This window comes from Vespa velutina, chromosome 20 (genome assembly GCF_912470025.1).
Source record: "Vespa velutina chromosome 20, iVesVel2.1, whole genome shotgun sequence".
NCBI classification, from domain to species: domain Eukaryota; kingdom Metazoa; phylum Arthropoda; class Insecta; order Hymenoptera; family Vespidae; genus Vespa; species Vespa velutina.
In genome coordinates this window covers 4107817-4124119 of record NC_062207.1, presented here as the reverse complement: position 1 = coordinate 4124119, position 16303 = coordinate 4107817, and the positions used below count along the sequence as shown (strand labels likewise).

Here is a 16303-nt window from a genome sequence, read left to right as displayed (position 1 = left end):
AATATTTCTACGTAATAAGGTTATTACCGGCCAATGATATTTTTTTAGAAACAAATAACCAACCAATCACAGCAGTTCTCACGTTGCTGGTGCTGCACACCACACACACACACACACACACACACGCACGCACGCACGCACGCATGGTAAATTAAAAAGATTTCTAATTAGTTATTATCTCATAATAAGACAATTGTTCATCATTACTTAATAACTTTCGATTATATTTTAGCGTGTTAATGGTTGCATACGTTAATACATTCCGAAAATATTACTTTATGCCAATCGTATTTAAACATTATACTTAATAACACATTGCAGACCATAATTAAACCGACAGGTTGGATTAAATGATTTCTTAAAGAAATCTAGTGAAGATATTTTCAAATGAATTTTTAATTATTATTATTAATTAATGAGATTAAAAAATCGAAGCTAAATAAGAATTACATTTGAAGAGAAACGCTGCCGATCGATTATGTCGATCAATTAATATCCAATCTTTTCTGTCGAATCGAAAAATACGTGAATCGTATTTTTTCCTAAACTGTAGTAGGATACTAAGTTTTTCTGTAACTTAAGATCTTTTTACAAAAACACCGTTGTTTGTATCCTACGAAGTTTCATTATGCAAAAAAGAAAAAATAAACATTTGTTTTACGCAAGAAATAGATCAACATTTGATAATTTACACCAGGAATTTTCACGTTTGCAAAGAGATTTTCTTCTTTATTCAATGGTATAAATAAAGTTCAATACGACAGTTAAAAACATATGTATTAACGGTACGACTTCTGATACCGTGCTCTGGCTCCCGGACCGCCAAACTTTTTTGGTTCGCATCTCCTTGGATCTGCGACTAGGAGAGTACGATCGTATTGTATTAAAATATCTTTCACTTCCTTCTTACTTGCTTCGTCGACATCTGCAATGCAATATATATGAATATTGTGGAATAATACATAAATAAATGAAAATGAAAAGATCTAGTTAAGTATATAATCCACTTACATTTCTGATAATAAGCTACAAGAGCTTTGGAAATAGCTTGACGAATGGCATAAACTTGTGCCACATGACCACCTCCATTTACTCTAACTCTGATATCTACACCAGCGAATTTCTCCTAGAAAGTTACAAGTACCCATTAAAGCAATTGTAATTCGCACGCGAGAATCATTTTGTAATAATCTCACAATTCTTTCAACTATCAAAATAATTGAACATTATTGAATAAAGTCAAAATTCAGACGTCTTCCAACGTCTTTTTAACTTTAATTTATAATCAGGCATTTGGTCTAATATCAATCTATCATTACAATGGACAAATATCGAACTTGTTTATTACCTTTCCAAGGAGCAAAATAGGTTCTTGTAATTTGTATTGTAAAACACGCGGTTCAACCAATTCCAATGGTCTTCCATTTACCCGAAGATTTCCACGGCCTCGTTTGCAATATGCAACTGCAGTTGCACTTTTCTATAAATGAAAAATATTTATCAATAATAGTTTATAACAAACGTATTATGGCGCGTTACCTTGCGTCCAAAGACTTGCACAGAATGGATCGGTTCTTTTTGTTTCTATGAAGAAATCAGTACATAATATGTTTTTATTATTTTCATAGAAAATCAATTAAATATTGTTGAACAAATTTATCAAGAAATTCAAATAACTCACCTTCTGCATTATGTCAAGCACGTGTACTTTCTTGGCAAAGAACTACGTGAAAGAAAGTAGATCCGTTAGCTGTGAGACGGCTTGTCCCTACGAGCCACTACGTTAGTCAAAAGTATAATAATAATAATAATAATAATGATGACAATAATAATAATAATAATAATAATAATAATAATAATAATAATAATAATAATACTAATAATAATATCGTAATTAAAATAAGACACACATGCGCGCGCGTGTCACACTTTAAATATGTTTTATATTCATAGCTGGCTGTGTTATAAATTTACTTCGTCAATGATTAAATATAATATTGTTTGAATTTCGCGCCTGAAACTTTCAATTATCGTCAGAGTGTGGCGCTTATGTCGACCTTGTATAGACTTAATGTTTTTATAGCGCTTCATATTTATGCAAATGATTTAAATTGATAATTTCGTCTTTAATGGAATAACGCAATAAACAAAGTTAATATTTAAATAATAGTTCATTATATCTTCTTGTGCTCGATATCGTTTGATTAAACAATATATATGAATGTCTCATATATTTCATTGAAAGATAAAAGTGAGAGTAGGGGTGTTGAAGTAAATTGCAACTGTTTAATTTTAACTTTCTAATTCAATTAAAAAAAGCATTACTATAATGTCTCCAGCGAGATTAACTAGAAATAATGAAAATGAATTTGAATATCCAAAGGCGAAAAAAAGAAAGACTAGTATTCACGACAGAAGTGTTAATGGCTCGATAGTAAGGTTAGAATGTAATAACATTACCAGCTTACATGCATTTGATACATCTTTTTTGAATGATTTTAATTCAATAAATTCATCCAAAAGTCCTGAAATATTAATGGAAAATGATATGATAATAAAAGCAGAAATATTAGATTCTATTACTATTAAAAATGAAAATGAAGAAATCGATTTAATCGAATCAAAAGATGATAAATGTGAGATATCTGAAAGAATCATTAAACCTACATGTAAAATGACCTCTCCTATGAAAGCTAAACGAAACAAAAGAATTAATGGTGTCTTAATCGAGGAAGAAAAAAATATTATGAAAGAGTTACGGGATATAGGAGAAAGTGAAGAAATATCGGACGATGATAAGGAGGTTAGTATTATCAATAGTGCCTTTTTAAAAATAACATTTAGAATTGTTCACTTTCGTTAGAAATTAGAAAATTTACATGTTAAATTGATACACGAAGTACTACCTCAACATAAAATTGAAAGTAATGCCGGATGTCGTGGACCAAGGGATCATGAAAAAAAATTATTTGAAAAGTATGGACCGCTTCGTAAAGGTACTTATTCCTTGCAAGAGGATGAAATTATCAAAAAAAATTGGAAAATGTTTTGCAAAGTATGTTTCTTTTATTACAAATAATTATTAGAGTTTTCCGATAAAGGGAGGTTCAATCGTTTATCAAATTACTACAGGTTCACAATTGGAAGGAAGATCATGTAAAACCGTTCCTGTCGTTAAAACATAATGGTAAATATTACATACGCAGTTTTGAGGAACGACAAAAATTTGTTCAATTTTTAGCTAATGGATTATCATGGAGAACTTTGTATAGTGTATATTGGCGGTTCAAAAATTTATATCACAATCGTATCTGTCAAAGGTATAGAAATATGTTTTGTAATTGACAAACTCTGTTAATTAATAATTGTAAAAGTAATAAATGTATATTTCAGATATAGTCCTGAAGAGGACGAAAAGATTATAACTTATGTAGAGAAGAAAAAGAATAATCTTAATAAGCATAAAGTTTTTTCTGACTTATCTAGAATATTGAATCGTTCTAAGCAATCAATCTGGATGCATTATGAGTTTATTATAAAAAAGCGCAACGTCGAGGAGGAGAGTATGTGTGTTTTTTTTTTTTTTTTTTCCCCGTTAACAAAAGTAACCCGAACGTAATTAAATATTTTATCACGTTCTTTTCATTTAACGTCTATAGATATTTATGTACCGAAACCAGTTTGGACGTTACCATTAATTAAAAGATATATTAAAAAATTAGTTCGATTAACGTTATGCGATGATATACAAGAATTGAAAAATGCTATTATCCCAAAGGTAGTTTGGAAAGAGTTAGAAAAGAAATTAAATATAGATCATAAAACGCTGAAAAACTTTTGGGTACTACAATTGCATATGCAGCTATTTTGTCCAAATATCATTTATATGAATGATGTTAAAATACAATTGATAGAGTAGTAAGTAATTATGAAAAATGGTCTCTATGCGATAATACAAAAAAAAATATTTAAATGTACTTTATGTATGTAATAATATTATTTCGTTATAGTATGTTTGAGAAAGGAATAGCGGATAGTAGAGAAATAGTATGGGGAAATCTTGTTAAGTACTTCGATGGAATGACATCGTCGTTTCTAAATAAAACATTTGTCTATCTCATGAAGGAATTTGACGTGAAAAAATATAGAAGGAAAAGTTTTTTGGGTAATTGATAATCGTAATTATATTACGCGTACATCATTAAGATCTGTCTAGGATATTAATTTAATGAAATTGTTTGTAACTTTTTTTTTCAGACGCTATAGAATATTTGTATGAAAAAAAAATATCGGAAATAAAAAAGCATAAATTGGATAGATATTTACCTAGAATTCAATATACTAATGGAAATATAGAGATTATTACTGAAGAGAAAATGAATAAACTAGGAGAAAGATGAACGAAGTAACAAATAAATGACTGATAAATAAGATAAATTTTTTATCTAATTTTTCAAATTAAGTAATGCGCATAAAGTAATAATAAATTTAATGTACATATATTGGGTTGTAACGCGTAAATATATTCATTTGCATTCGATTATAACGCCGCGTCTATACTTATAACAAATTTAATTGTGTTACAACCTAATACATACATCAATCTACAATACACAATTGATCATTTTTGGTAATGACAATATGTTTTGTAGAAGCTAAAAATATGAAATTTATTTTAGAAAATGTGACGATACATTAATCTGTCTCATACCAATTATACGCACATAATCTATTCTTTCTCTTTCTTTTCTATTTCTTCTTTTCTTTTTTTTTTTTTTTTTCTTGTTTTCTTTTCTTTCTTTTGTTTTCTTTTATTTTTTTTTTTTACACAAGCTCATATTGGAATATAATAATACTTTATGTCTTGCTTTTTTTAGATTCTTTCTCAAGCGCCTTTTCCTTTGCCCTTTGATAAAGAGGAATAAGTTTTCCTTCTTTGGCAAGTATTTTAAGTAATTCCATGATAAGAGGAAGGTAGTTGTGTTTTCTTCGTATATTTTCTATTTGATATCGTTTTGATTTTCTTATTTCTTCTTCTATCAATGCCTGTAAACGTTCTAATTCTGCAGGATCACAAACATTTGTTTTTTGACGTTCATAAAGAGTCTTTCTGTCGGTTACTATAGCCATCAAATTGAAATGTATTTCTCCCTCGTTATACCTGTAGAAAAATTTCATTAGAATCCCTATTACAGGTATAATATAAAAAAAAATTAAGAATTATAAAACTCACTTATTTATACATTTCTGAATGATAGGTTTGGCTGCTTGAACCCACTGATCGCCAACCGGACATGGTCCTAAATCCATAGGTCCATCCTTTAATCCATCAAGTTCATATAATCTACCATCGATTGGCACATAGCTCACAAAGTGGAATACGTCGTCGTCTTTGGATGCTTGCTTAGTATCGTACTCGAATAAAGTTTGTCTAGAAATATTAAAAATAAATGAATATATAAGAATGCTTGAAGAAAAAAAATTATTAATTTTACCTAGAAAAGGAATTGTGAACTTCTCTGATAACATCGGAATTACTTAAAGCAAGACCACGCATATTTGCATCAAAACTCTGACAAAAGTTTTTGAATTCTTCCAAATTAGGACCCAATGATATATCCGAGTGTTTACAATTTAAAAGTACACTCAGTATTGCCTGTGTTGCGCAAGCATTATTTATAACCTATAAATTTGAGTTTTGAGTTAGAAAAATAAATTATATAACCTTGGAACATTATCTGACAAATAGATCATATCATAGATATTTTCATATGAATATATAACATTATATTTCAAATATACCTGTTTTGCAAAAAAGATCTTATCTAATCTACTATCTTGTACGATACTTCCTGATGGTTCATCGTCTTGTACCCATTTAAATAAAAATATCAAACCATGAACTGGCCTGGAAAAAAAAAAAAAAAAAAAAAAAAAAAAAAAAAAAAATATTTCTTTTTATCGCATACAAAATTATCGTTTGACTTATAATACTTGACATGTATTTTCAATAGATTGACATGCAGAAAAACATAGATCTTCTGTAAGATGATAAATATAAAGGCATACTTCAAATTCTCAAACTGCTCGTCGTCCAAACTCCATAATTCTTCGACTTCAGCTCCCTTAACGCCTAATAACATACAAAGGTATAATTAAATCTTACCAGCGGCACGAGTATAAATCGAATATATTCTTTTTATTTTTCTCCTCTAGTCGAATGTGAAAGGGCAATTCAAAATGAATTTTACAGAATAATTACTATTAGTACAAGATATGTTGTAGTATTTTATAATTATGGAATGTAAAAGATATTGATGTTATTATTTACCAAATTCTTTAATTAATTCCGTAAAAACACCAGGATCACTTTCGATAAGACACCAATTTCCTGCAGAATCAGCCATGTTTTGAAACTCTGATTATAAATTCACCAACATCATTAATTCGCTTGTCACAACGTCCATGCCGGTAACGTAGATCTCAATAAAGTTCGTTAATACGTTAACAGATGTCTCTTCGTGTCATTTAAAAATCACGCGTACTATTTTTGACTTTGATTGTTTTTGATTAATTTAAATAAATCAAAACTATCAATAAGGATTAGATTATAAAGTTAATTATAACGTGAGTCGCATAAATTGTTTATCGCCTTAATATATGTGATTATAAAGTTAAATTCGAATCACATGTTATTTATTCTCATGGTCTTGTCTCCTTGCATAACCTATACATTTTTTAAATAACGTGTTCAGTTATTAAGAAAAGAAGTTTTATATGTTAATGAAGTGTTTAAACTTGTTCAAATATTGTTATGGTATAATTTTACAATGCATTTAGATTCTAATTTAAATTCGGATACAGAAATGGAATGTAACGATGAAGTATCTTACGACACAAATATAAATCATAATTCCCCTGCCACAGGTGCATATACGTGTAATATCTTATTATTATTATTATTATTATTATTATTATTAAAAAACCTCCAATTAACATTCATTTATTTATTTTATATCTAAAAGGCAGCAGTAGAGAATTCTTAACGTTAAATGAAAATGAAGAAGAAGATGAAACGGTAAAGGCTATAATTAGATCTAAAGAATTACAAAGAATTCATCCTCCAACGATTACATTAGACGATTTTATAGTAGATATATGTTTTCATCCTGAAAATGATATGATTGCTGTGGCCAATATCCTAGGAGATGTTATGTTGTAAGTTAAAAACTATAAATAATAATGTTATATTGTATATATATTTGATGATAATATATCTCAATAGATTCAAGTATACTAATGAAGAGACGAAACTCGTGTCAACCATGGAATTACATCTCAAAGCTTGCAGAGACATCGAATTCAGTCACGATGGCCAAACACTTTTTTCTACAGCAAAAGACTTATCTGTAATGATTACAGACATGGAAACTGAAAAATTAATAAGATTATATGAAAATGCTCATGAGTACGTAGGTTTAAAATTGATAAGTAAGGTTCCTTCCCTTTCACATACAAAAAATATTAGTTATACTAAACATAATGCATTTGGATATTTTAGACAACCTGTATATACCATGAATATTCTTGGAGAACACGGATTTGCAACGGGTGATGATGATGGCGTTGTTAAATGTAATACTTCATAATATTTATACATTATTATACACGCATCGATTTGATATATTTCTAATTTTATTAAAATGAAAATATATATTTTTCAAAGTGTGGGATCTTAGACAGAAAGGTAATACTCCTATATTTTCAATAAAACAAATGGAGGACTATGTTAGCGCTATGATTACGAATAGCGACAATAAATATCTAGTGTGTGCTAGTGGAGATGGATCGCTTACAACAATTAATATGCCTGCAAGGAAACTGCATCTCCAGGTAATTTATCTTATTATTATTATTATTATTATTATTATTATTATTATGCTTTTCTTTTTTAACATAAATCAATTTTAAATCAATAGTCGGAAGAATACGAAGAAGAATTTTTATGCCTTGGTCTATTTAAATCAGAGACAAAGATTTTAGCTGCTAGTAGCAAAGGAAAAATGTATGTATTTAATTGGGGAGAATTTGGTCTACATTCGGATGAATTTCCAAGTTTAACGAGAAAAGCTCTAAACTGTCTGATTCCTATTACAGAGAATATTGTAATAACTGGCGGTGAGGACGGAATACTTAGGTAAATATTAAATTTCTCTAATAATACATATATATTGTAATTTAAAGAACTTGTTATTTAGATGTTTAATATTGATTTGTAGAGCAACAAGTTTATTTCCGCATCACCATCTTGGTGTAGTAGGTCAGCATGATCTTTCTATCGAAGTGCTTGATGTTAATAGCGATGGCACATTAATAGCATCCTCTTCTCATAACGACGACATCAAATTTTGGAATGTAGAGTATTTGGAAACATTAAATACTTGTGAGCGTAAAAAAGGTGGTAAACAAAGGCAAATGATACATAATCTACCAAGTAGTAAGGTTAACAACGCATCAGACTTTTTTGCAGATCTTTGATCTTTTATATTATTGGTAAATATTCTTTTTATTATTATTATCATCATCATCATCATCATCATCATCATCATCATCATCATCATCATTTTCTTTCATACATAAGCGTACATTTTTATATTATATTTAAAATAAATGTATATCAAATATCTGAATATCCGTTGAATATCATGAAGAATTTAAATATATTAATTTCTAAATTATTAATATATAAATTAAAAAAGGTTTGAACAATTATAAAATTGTTATTTTATCTGCAATTATACACGTTATACTGACACATTTCTCACTTGAATTTTAATATATTTTTAATAGAATATAAAAAATGAAGACATATGATTAATAAAATATAAATATATATATATATTTTTTAAGTATTAACGTGTATATTTAAAAATGAACGCACAAAAAAGAAAAGAGAGAGAAAAAAAAGAAAAGAAACGAAGAACAGTGCAAACAATAAAATCGCGTTTACTTTGTGTTCATGATCCAGATGAGAAAATGTATACTTTGATAAAATTTAGCCTTTGGCAGGCTCACATACACGCATATACACATTTATAATATACGGAATTTATATTTAAGAAATAACAGGTCTTACTCTGTTTACATAAATGCACAATATGCGCACAACATACATTACTGGCATAATTTACAAATGTTATCATAATCCCGCAATCCAACGAATCATTGGATCGCTTTTAAATGATTTGACCTAAACATCACTTTTATTAAGTGTTCTTTATCCTAGATACCGTATAGTATTTTATAACTGCAAGACGCTGCTTGTTCTAAAGGCATTAATTATTATCAACATGGAAAAGAAAGAAAATTATCCTTTTTCTACTTAAGCACAATATATTAATCACGATCTTTTTTAGATAATATTATAGATCCAATGCGGTTTTATTTATTTCATTGGAAGCATTAAATGATTCATTCATGGAAACAATAAATTTCAGAAAAGTATCCAAAAGCTTTAATGTTTATTAATCAATTGGATATATTTTGAAAATATATATTATATTAGAAGTAGTTTTGCAATGATCTAAAAATCCTGAATTTAAAAACTTAACGTTATGATCTCTTGGAAAGAAATCTGTTAGTGTTGAAAAAAAAAAAAAAATGTACTATTTATTCTTGCAGACGACTCTCTTCACAGATTTACCTTTATTGATGATTCATTTGGCGTAAGTACTCAGGAGCATGATAATGTTGTTGAGCATGTGCAAGCGAAGGATGTATTGGCGGAGGAAAACAACGGACGTGTTCCACACTGGTCGCATCGCTATCTCCACTTTTTAAATACTTATTTAATACAGCAAAAATTTGAGAATTTAATACTTGGAATCTTCTTATACGATCAACCATTCGTTTTAAACGCTGTAAAAAGAAAAAAAGGATAGAAAAAGAAAACAAAGAAATGATTAAACTGAACAAGCACAAAAAGATAAAATATAAGAGAATGTTGAATAAAAATGCATACGATTCCTTTGACATTTTCATCCTTGCCATCTACACGCTGCACTCTGAGAATGTGATAGCAAAAGTCAAGAGCTTCGAACCTTCTTTGTTGGCCAAGAAGTACTATCATAGCGCATCCAGCCCAATGTAAGCCTTCGCCAAATAATTCCCTACGGGATATATATATATATATATATATATATATATATATATATATATATATGATGATTTTGTATCATAGAACTAAGAGTAAGAATTCTGTTATATTACTGACTCAACGGTGAATTCTGTATCTCCAACAGGAATGCAATATACAAATTGTAGAGCGCTCCAAAGTCTATGGAATTCTGTACATTCGTCCACATTCATTACTCCATTCGCAGGTGGTGGCCCAACCCAAATAGGATCATCTAAGAAACTGCGCAATCTGCTAAGTACAATTTCAAATATCGATAAGCCACAACAAAGTCGTTCTCTCGTTAACAAGTCTCCTTCTCTAGCAATCATTGCTTGCTAGAAAAATAAATGACAAACAAAAGTTATGTACGATTTCATAATTATTAATTCATTCAGTATTATTAATTACCTTAGCAGTACCCAATTTATCTACATTAGGTACAATCTGTAACGCTGCATATTTGGCTTCAAGTCGCTTTTGTTTGGTTTCAGGTTTTTCACCCTCTGCAATTTCATCCATTAAGAAACATTATTATATGCTTTTATTCGAATAATAAAATCATATTATTCGAGTAAATAATTGTACCTTTACAATAAGGTCTAGGTAATATATTTTGGAATGGTGCTGCATGTAATAAATCGCAAACTTCTTCTTGCGAAAGTGCTTGCTCCATTAGAAGACAAAATAAAATGGTATTACCGAATTCTCGAAAATTATGAAATAATTCTGTTTTCGCATCAGGATATTGTACGATGTCGTTTAACTGAGCATGATAATATCCCAATACTCCAGGAGATCCATAATCGTAACGAGGAAGCTTACAAACTTTTGGCATAGCTTCCATTAAAGTTTTAGTGAACTGATGTAAGCTTCCTTGAATTAACGACTTAACTATTTTTAAAAGTTCCTCCATAACTACTGCTATACCTTGATACCCTAATAATTTACACATAGTACGGAAATGATATGGCCCAACGAATCCAGAATACTGTCCATATTGGGTACTATATGCTAAATTTAATTGCTTGCTACCCCAGAGATAATGATGAGACATTTGTGGCGGTTTATCTCTATGTACTGGTTGTACAAATTGAAGACCACGGCACTTGACGAACCTTCAAAGAAATTTTCAAAAAATGAATGAATCCAAAAGATTAGTCGTAATTAGTAAAGGAATAATTAAGAAGATTTATTTTACCTATTCGTTGCAGCATTGTAACAATAATTTGGTAAAAAGTCATAATTCAATTCCCAAAATACATGGAGTGTTATTCTTCCATACGGAGCAAGAACATTATGATTTGCTTCTCTAAACATAGCATCGTATTCATCAAGTGCAAGCCATTTGCTTAGTAGTTTATGAGTAAGCCGATTGACTTGTAGTAATCCTTCTAGTTCCTGCGCGCGCGTGTGTTTGTGTGTGTGTGTGTGTGTGTGTGTGTGTATATATATATATACATACGTAGCGTAGATATGCATATACATATACAGGTATGTATTTATTTTATAAAATAAATATAAGTCAAATGTAAATATAAATGCATGAACTTTAGCTTGTTAAAAAAATAATATTAAGGCGCAGTAATCTTTTCAACTTACCACTACTCCTGTAATATCTCCAGATTCAAATTTACTAATCGCTAAATCTAATGATTTTTGCATATCAGCATTGATACGTTGGGTGATTAGTTTATTTAAATCAATGCTTCTTCCCAATAATTGAACGTGTCGTTGTTTTAATAAAGTTTCATATCTATTAGCACGGGGATAAGAAAGTAAATATGCTCCTAAAGCTACGCATTCTACTCTAAATCGTTTATCTAATAAAATACTAGCAGCTAACTGTTTATAATGAGCGAAAATTTGTTCGCTTAATTTATAAACAAACTGATCGAAACATAAATTAACTTCAGCCTCGACTTCATCGTAAAGAAATTGTTTTCGAAATATTGTTAATGCATACAATGCACTATCATTGTAGAGATCCAAGGGATATAGAACATACCTAAAAGATATAAAAATGAAATGATTAATCAAGTATTTTGCATATCCAATTAATATGTCTATAATATTTTTACATACTCCATCATTGATGGCTCCTTGCTTCTTAATATATGATCAGTCAATATCCAAGGCATGGACATTTCAATTGGAAACTATAATAAAGAATATAATAATAACGTTAACTTTAACATAGGACATTAGGATAAGATAATATTATTTGTGATAGCAGATAAAATACTTGAATTCGTTTCTCCATTGTAATTAAATCGCTGCATTCCTCATTATGCTGATGACGTACTTGACATTTCTAATTATTAAAGAATAATTATATATTATGAGAACGTACGTCAGAAAAACGTTTAATTTTATACGCATATATATTTTATTTATCATTTGTAAATAAAAAATTATATGTTAAAGTCTATTATAATTTTTCACAAGTTCATTAAAATAATTGAAGAATAAGCAATGCAAGGTGAACGATAAAGTCATTTAATATTAACTCAATTTATAAATAAGCAACATGTTCACCTGTATTTTTCGGCCCATAGTCATTTCTAAATAAAATTCTCTATACCATAATTGTGACAAGTCGCAACAATTTTGTAACGATTCTAGAAAGAAATATATAAATATTATTACATTACTTTTTATATTTGACAGAATATACGTACCGCTAAAATTCAAAAGATAACTCCAATAAAAACTGGTTTTATGAAACTGATCAATTTGTACAAGATATTGTCCATCGATATCTTTTCTCAATGTACGTTTACCACCACTCTTATCAGCAATTAATGATTCCAACATAGTACGAACCATATAGAGTTGCGTTGAGGAAGGGCCTGGATGAAAATAATCAAGTAATACAAGAAATTCAAGATATAATAATCATTACAATATTGATTATTATTTTGATTTCAACTAACCAACATTCCTTCGTGGGACTTTAATACCAAATCCATTATCTGGATCTTTTTTTCCCTTTAAAGCAGGATCTCCTAATGGTTCAACTCCAAAATGCCAATCAGCGCAAGTTTCTCTCACAGAAACAATTATGCTAAAAGGAAAAAAATTTTTTATTTGCATTTACTTAAAATAATACTATGCTAATATAAAATATTGCCATGTTACTAAGTGATTATTATTCTTTAAAAAACAGCTTTAAAAACAAATTGCAAACCTTCGAATAAGATCCTTTTTATTTTTTATGGCCTTTCTTAGGGGCTCACGTAAAGCAAGTTGTACAAAATCTTGTAACTCTGCATAAATATTCCGACGTATTGCATCAATAAATACTGTCTCCATGCGTGCCATTAATACTTGTAATCCTTTAATCATTGCAATGACTTCAATAAGGGCAAATTTTTCTTCATCGGTATAATTATAGCGTGTGGCCTAATGGAAGATTTATTTTTTATTTTGATAATATTAAATCAAAAAGAAAGGAAAAAGATAAAACTTACTCTTTCATATTCTTCTGCTTCTTGAGGACACTCCTTGTTCATATGATGATCCGTCGGATGAAGCAGTTTCCAACTATAAAGTTCTGTTACGACACTTGTCCATTGAGAAAGTAATTGTAATCCACGTAAAGCTAATTCTGCAGTGTCGCGATTTTCCACGTCACTACCACATTCTTTGTAGGTCGTAGTTACTTCGTTACTATATCTACATCCATACAATAAAGGAAAAAGAAAATTAATACGCTACGATTATTAAAACGAGAAATATACTTTAAAGAATGTTACGATTAAATCTGTTATACCTTGCTAATTCGCTTATATATTTTACATGATCGTCTCTAATTTGAGGCAGATGAACCATAAGGTCAGCTTGCGGACTTATATTATTTGAAGAAGAAGAAAGCGGCCACTTAGAAGCATCGAAATGTTTTGAACGTTTAATATAATTAAACGGCGCAATCTGCATATCACCGAATAATGGTACTACTTCCAAATTTTTAAATATTCTATCAATTCTATCTAACTTCAATTTTTTCTTTTGATCTAATTTGTTTATGTTGCACAATTCACTATCCATCAGGAATAAACCAAAACCCATAACTTTGACTAGCATATGTTTCTCGTTTGGAGTAAGATACATTTTAGTTTCAAACATATAAACGCATATATTTACAACGTCAGCTAGTAACTCTTCATAACCTGGGATTTTTTCTAAATTTTCTTTCACAGTATCACGTATCTTGTTTTGTGTTGCCAAGAACATTGACAAATTTTGAGATTCTTGAAGCGTTTGAGAATCAGACATAACTTTTAGAAATTGTGCAGCTCTGTAAAAAAGATGTTTATATATATATATATATATATATATATATATAAAGATGTTTATATATATATATATATATATACATGAATAAATAGGTGGAAAATTTATTTACCTCCTATACGTGGAGTAATCATTTTTTACGCTGGACTTCATATTTTTCAATTCATCCAAGACAGCAAACATATTTATGAACTTTCCCAAAGTCAACAAATATGCTTCAGATACGAAATCTTTTCTTTTCTCATGGTGACATAAACGCTTCACCTCTCCTGAAAATCTTTCTATAGCTTTCCGCTAAAGAAAAATATTGTAGATTTAGTAATTAGATCGGTCATTTACCAATAGAGATTAGAATTAAATATTTTGATAAATGGCATACTTGGAAATACATAAAATTTAACAATTTATTAACTTCAGGTGCAAGTACTTCTACTGTTTTTTCATAAATTTCAACTCTATTTGGTTGTTCGTTTGATTTTGGTTGTGGAATGGCACGTGAACAACATCTCCACGTGTACAACATAACGGCATGTTCTAATCCTTCTTCTAACAGTTCATTCTATAAAATATTGATTATTTTCTCTAATACAATTTGTTTTGTATTACTCAGAAATATAAGTTAAAAAGTATATCATTCTTACCAAACTAGCATGAACAGTAGCCTCTTCAATATATTTGGCAATACCGGTAACAAAACCATTTCTATCTTCAAAATTGGTATCAAAATTTGCTTGGTAGACAACAGAGCACGGTTGAGCTTCGATGCAAGGTTGTTCATCTGGCAAAGTAAACTCGTCGAGTACGTCGACATTAGAAAGAGCATCACCCAAAGTTACTTTATCGGTAGCCATGATTTCTCTCTTATTATTAACAATAATTAAATCCTCATAGTCTTCGCAAAGTAAAATGTTTAATCAAAGAATGATATTATAAGTATGAAATAAAATAAATTTATTCATTATTTTTGGATTATTTTATGCTTTAAACAACACATTTATATCAGAGCATAGCTTAAAAATTTTTTTTATTTATACACACGCGGACGCACGACGGACGCACGACGCACGCACGCACGCACGCACGCTATATAATAATATCACCACAAAATAACGAAACTCGTAAGCTCGTTTAAATAGTTTAAAAAACTTGAGATACTTCAACACAAATTGTGCATACAAAGATTTCCCCCATAGCACCGCCCAAATGGTGGGGATGAAAAAAGGGAGATGACTTTGGTTCGCTCTATTTAATCAGTATCAATTCGAATCTTCTGGAATGTTTTAATTTCGATAAAAATTAACTAACTTTCTACATCTTCAAGTAAATTTATTTCACTGCAATCACAAATAATATAAAATATTTTTTGCATCGTTCAATATATTAACAATAGTATTGCATGTAAAACATACACACCGTTTCACGTTTTTCATTATAGAACACACTGAAATGTCTTTCACAAGTCGCACTTTCTATCTATCTATCTATCTATCTATCAGATTTTATTTATAGATATGCCTGCATTTGATGCATCTGTGAGAAATATATTTGTGTAATAATTGAAATTTACTAACTCATTTTATTTTGTAATTTCAAATAAAAAGAATTCAGTTGGAAATGTCAATGGAAATATCTCGATAATTTCTTGAAATATAATTGGCTCTTATTTATTTTGGCCTATATTATCCAAAGAAATTGATTGGTCACACGTAAGTTTAGATAATGGAAATAGTGACGCGATAAGATTGGCTACATTCACTTTCCTTAACAATAACGGTAAGATTTCGACCAGTCACGTTGCTCGATTTGGCCGCTGTAAACAGTAGCCACAACAAT

The 16303-nt window shown here is 29.4% G+C and overlaps 5 protein-coding genes across 18 annotated transcripts; 2 read left to right on the top strand and 3 right to left on the bottom strand.

The window, feature by feature from the left end:
- Window positions 1-700: 700 nt before the first annotated feature.
- Window positions 701-1777, bottom strand: LOC124955998 (40S ribosomal protein S16). Its single transcript, XM_047511301.1, has 5 exons — window positions 1682-1777; window positions 1540-1584; window positions 1349-1480; window positions 1012-1126; window positions 701-925 (listed from the first exon to the last, which is right to left on the bottom strand). Exons 1-5 carry the CDS (start codon window positions 1688-1690, stop codon window positions 780-782), a joined length of 447 nt encoding a protein of 148 aa, XP_047367257.1. The 5' UTR covers window positions 1691-1777; the 3' UTR covers window positions 701-779.
- On the bottom strand, window positions 1682-6485 carry LOC124955993 (ubiquitin carboxyl-terminal hydrolase isozyme L5). The gene is made up of 7 exons (XM_047511287.1): window positions 6332-6485; window positions 6070-6133; window positions 5803-5908; window positions 5496-5683; window positions 5234-5431; window positions 1911-5161; window positions 1682-1778 (listed from the first exon to the last, which is right to left on the bottom strand). Exons 1-6 carry the CDS (start codon window positions 6405-6407, stop codon window positions 4858-4860), a joined length of 936 nt encoding a protein of 311 aa, XP_047367243.1. The 5' UTR covers window positions 6408-6485; the 3' UTR covers window positions 1682-1778; window positions 1911-4857.
- On the top strand, window positions 2061-5963 carry LOC124955983 (transcription termination factor 1-like). 6 transcript variants are annotated; one of them, XM_047511267.1, is made up of 9 exons: window positions 2061-2803; window positions 2901-2996; window positions 3133-3187; window positions 3242-3320; window positions 3394-3563; window positions 3660-3918; window positions 4011-4165; window positions 4258-5195; window positions 5259-5963. In XM_047511267.1, exons 1-8 carry the CDS (start codon window positions 2330-2332, stop codon window positions 4398-4400), a joined length of 1431 nt encoding a protein of 476 aa, XP_047367223.1. In that variant the 5' UTR covers window positions 2061-2329; the 3' UTR covers window positions 4401-5195; window positions 5259-5963. The 6 variants fall into 6 exon arrangements, with proteins under 6 accessions (XP_047367223.1, XP_047367220.1, XP_047367221.1 ...); XM_047511264.1 differs by having other exon boundaries at window positions 2062-2803; window positions 2864-3055; window positions 3133-3320; window positions 4258-4405; window positions 4878-4939; XM_047511265.1 differs by having other exon boundaries at window positions 2062-2803; window positions 2864-3055; window positions 3133-3320; window positions 4258-4405; window positions 4878-5195.
- A 19-nt stretch (window positions 6486-6504) lies between the features above and the next one.
- On the top strand, window positions 6505-13314 carry LOC124955986 (WD repeat-containing protein 55 homolog). 6 transcript variants are annotated; one of them, XR_007103048.1, is made up of 10 exons: window positions 6505-6627; window positions 6841-6927; window positions 7026-7218; window positions 7286-7468; window positions 7562-7635; window positions 7727-7893; window positions 7980-8197; window positions 8280-8553; window positions 9682-10146; window positions 10302-13314. XR_007103048.1 is itself a non-coding variant. In XM_047511271.1 (8 exons), exons 1-7 carry the CDS (start codon window positions 6831-6833, stop codon window positions 8536-8538), a joined length of 1203 nt encoding a protein of 400 aa, XP_047367227.1. In that variant the 5' UTR covers window positions 6513-6830; the 3' UTR covers window positions 8539-8553; window positions 9682-13314. The 6 variants fall into 6 exon arrangements, 1 of the variants encoding a protein (XP_047367227.1); XR_007103047.1 differs by having other exon boundaries at window positions 6841-6939; XR_007103045.1 differs by having other exon boundaries at window positions 6512-6939; window positions 7026-7215.
- On the bottom strand, window positions 9647-16062 carry LOC124955972 (cytoplasmic FMR1-interacting protein). 4 transcript variants are annotated; one of them, XM_047511214.1, is made up of 18 exons: window positions 15884-16061; window positions 15112-15804; window positions 14850-15029; window positions 14583-14764; window positions 13950-14474; window positions 13648-13852; window positions 13365-13579; window positions 13111-13241; window positions 12713-13026; window positions 12420-12488; window positions 12260-12333; window positions 11777-12182; window positions 11376-11575; window positions 10763-11292; window positions 10586-10680; window positions 10274-10512; window positions 10022-10169; window positions 9647-9918 (listed from the first exon to the last, which is right to left on the bottom strand). In XM_047511214.1, exons 2-18 carry the CDS (start codon window positions 15319-15321, stop codon window positions 9706-9708), a joined length of 3936 nt encoding a protein of 1311 aa, XP_047367170.1. In that variant the 5' UTR covers window positions 15322-15804; window positions 15884-16061; the 3' UTR covers window positions 9647-9705. The 4 variants fall into 4 exon arrangements, with proteins under 4 accessions (XP_047367170.1, XP_047367171.1, XP_047367172.1 ...); XM_047511215.1 differs by having other exon boundaries at window positions 12713-12795; window positions 12856-13026; window positions 15112-16060; XM_047511216.1 differs by having other exon boundaries at window positions 11105-11292; window positions 15112-16062.
- Window positions 16063-16303: the final 241 nt, after the last annotated feature.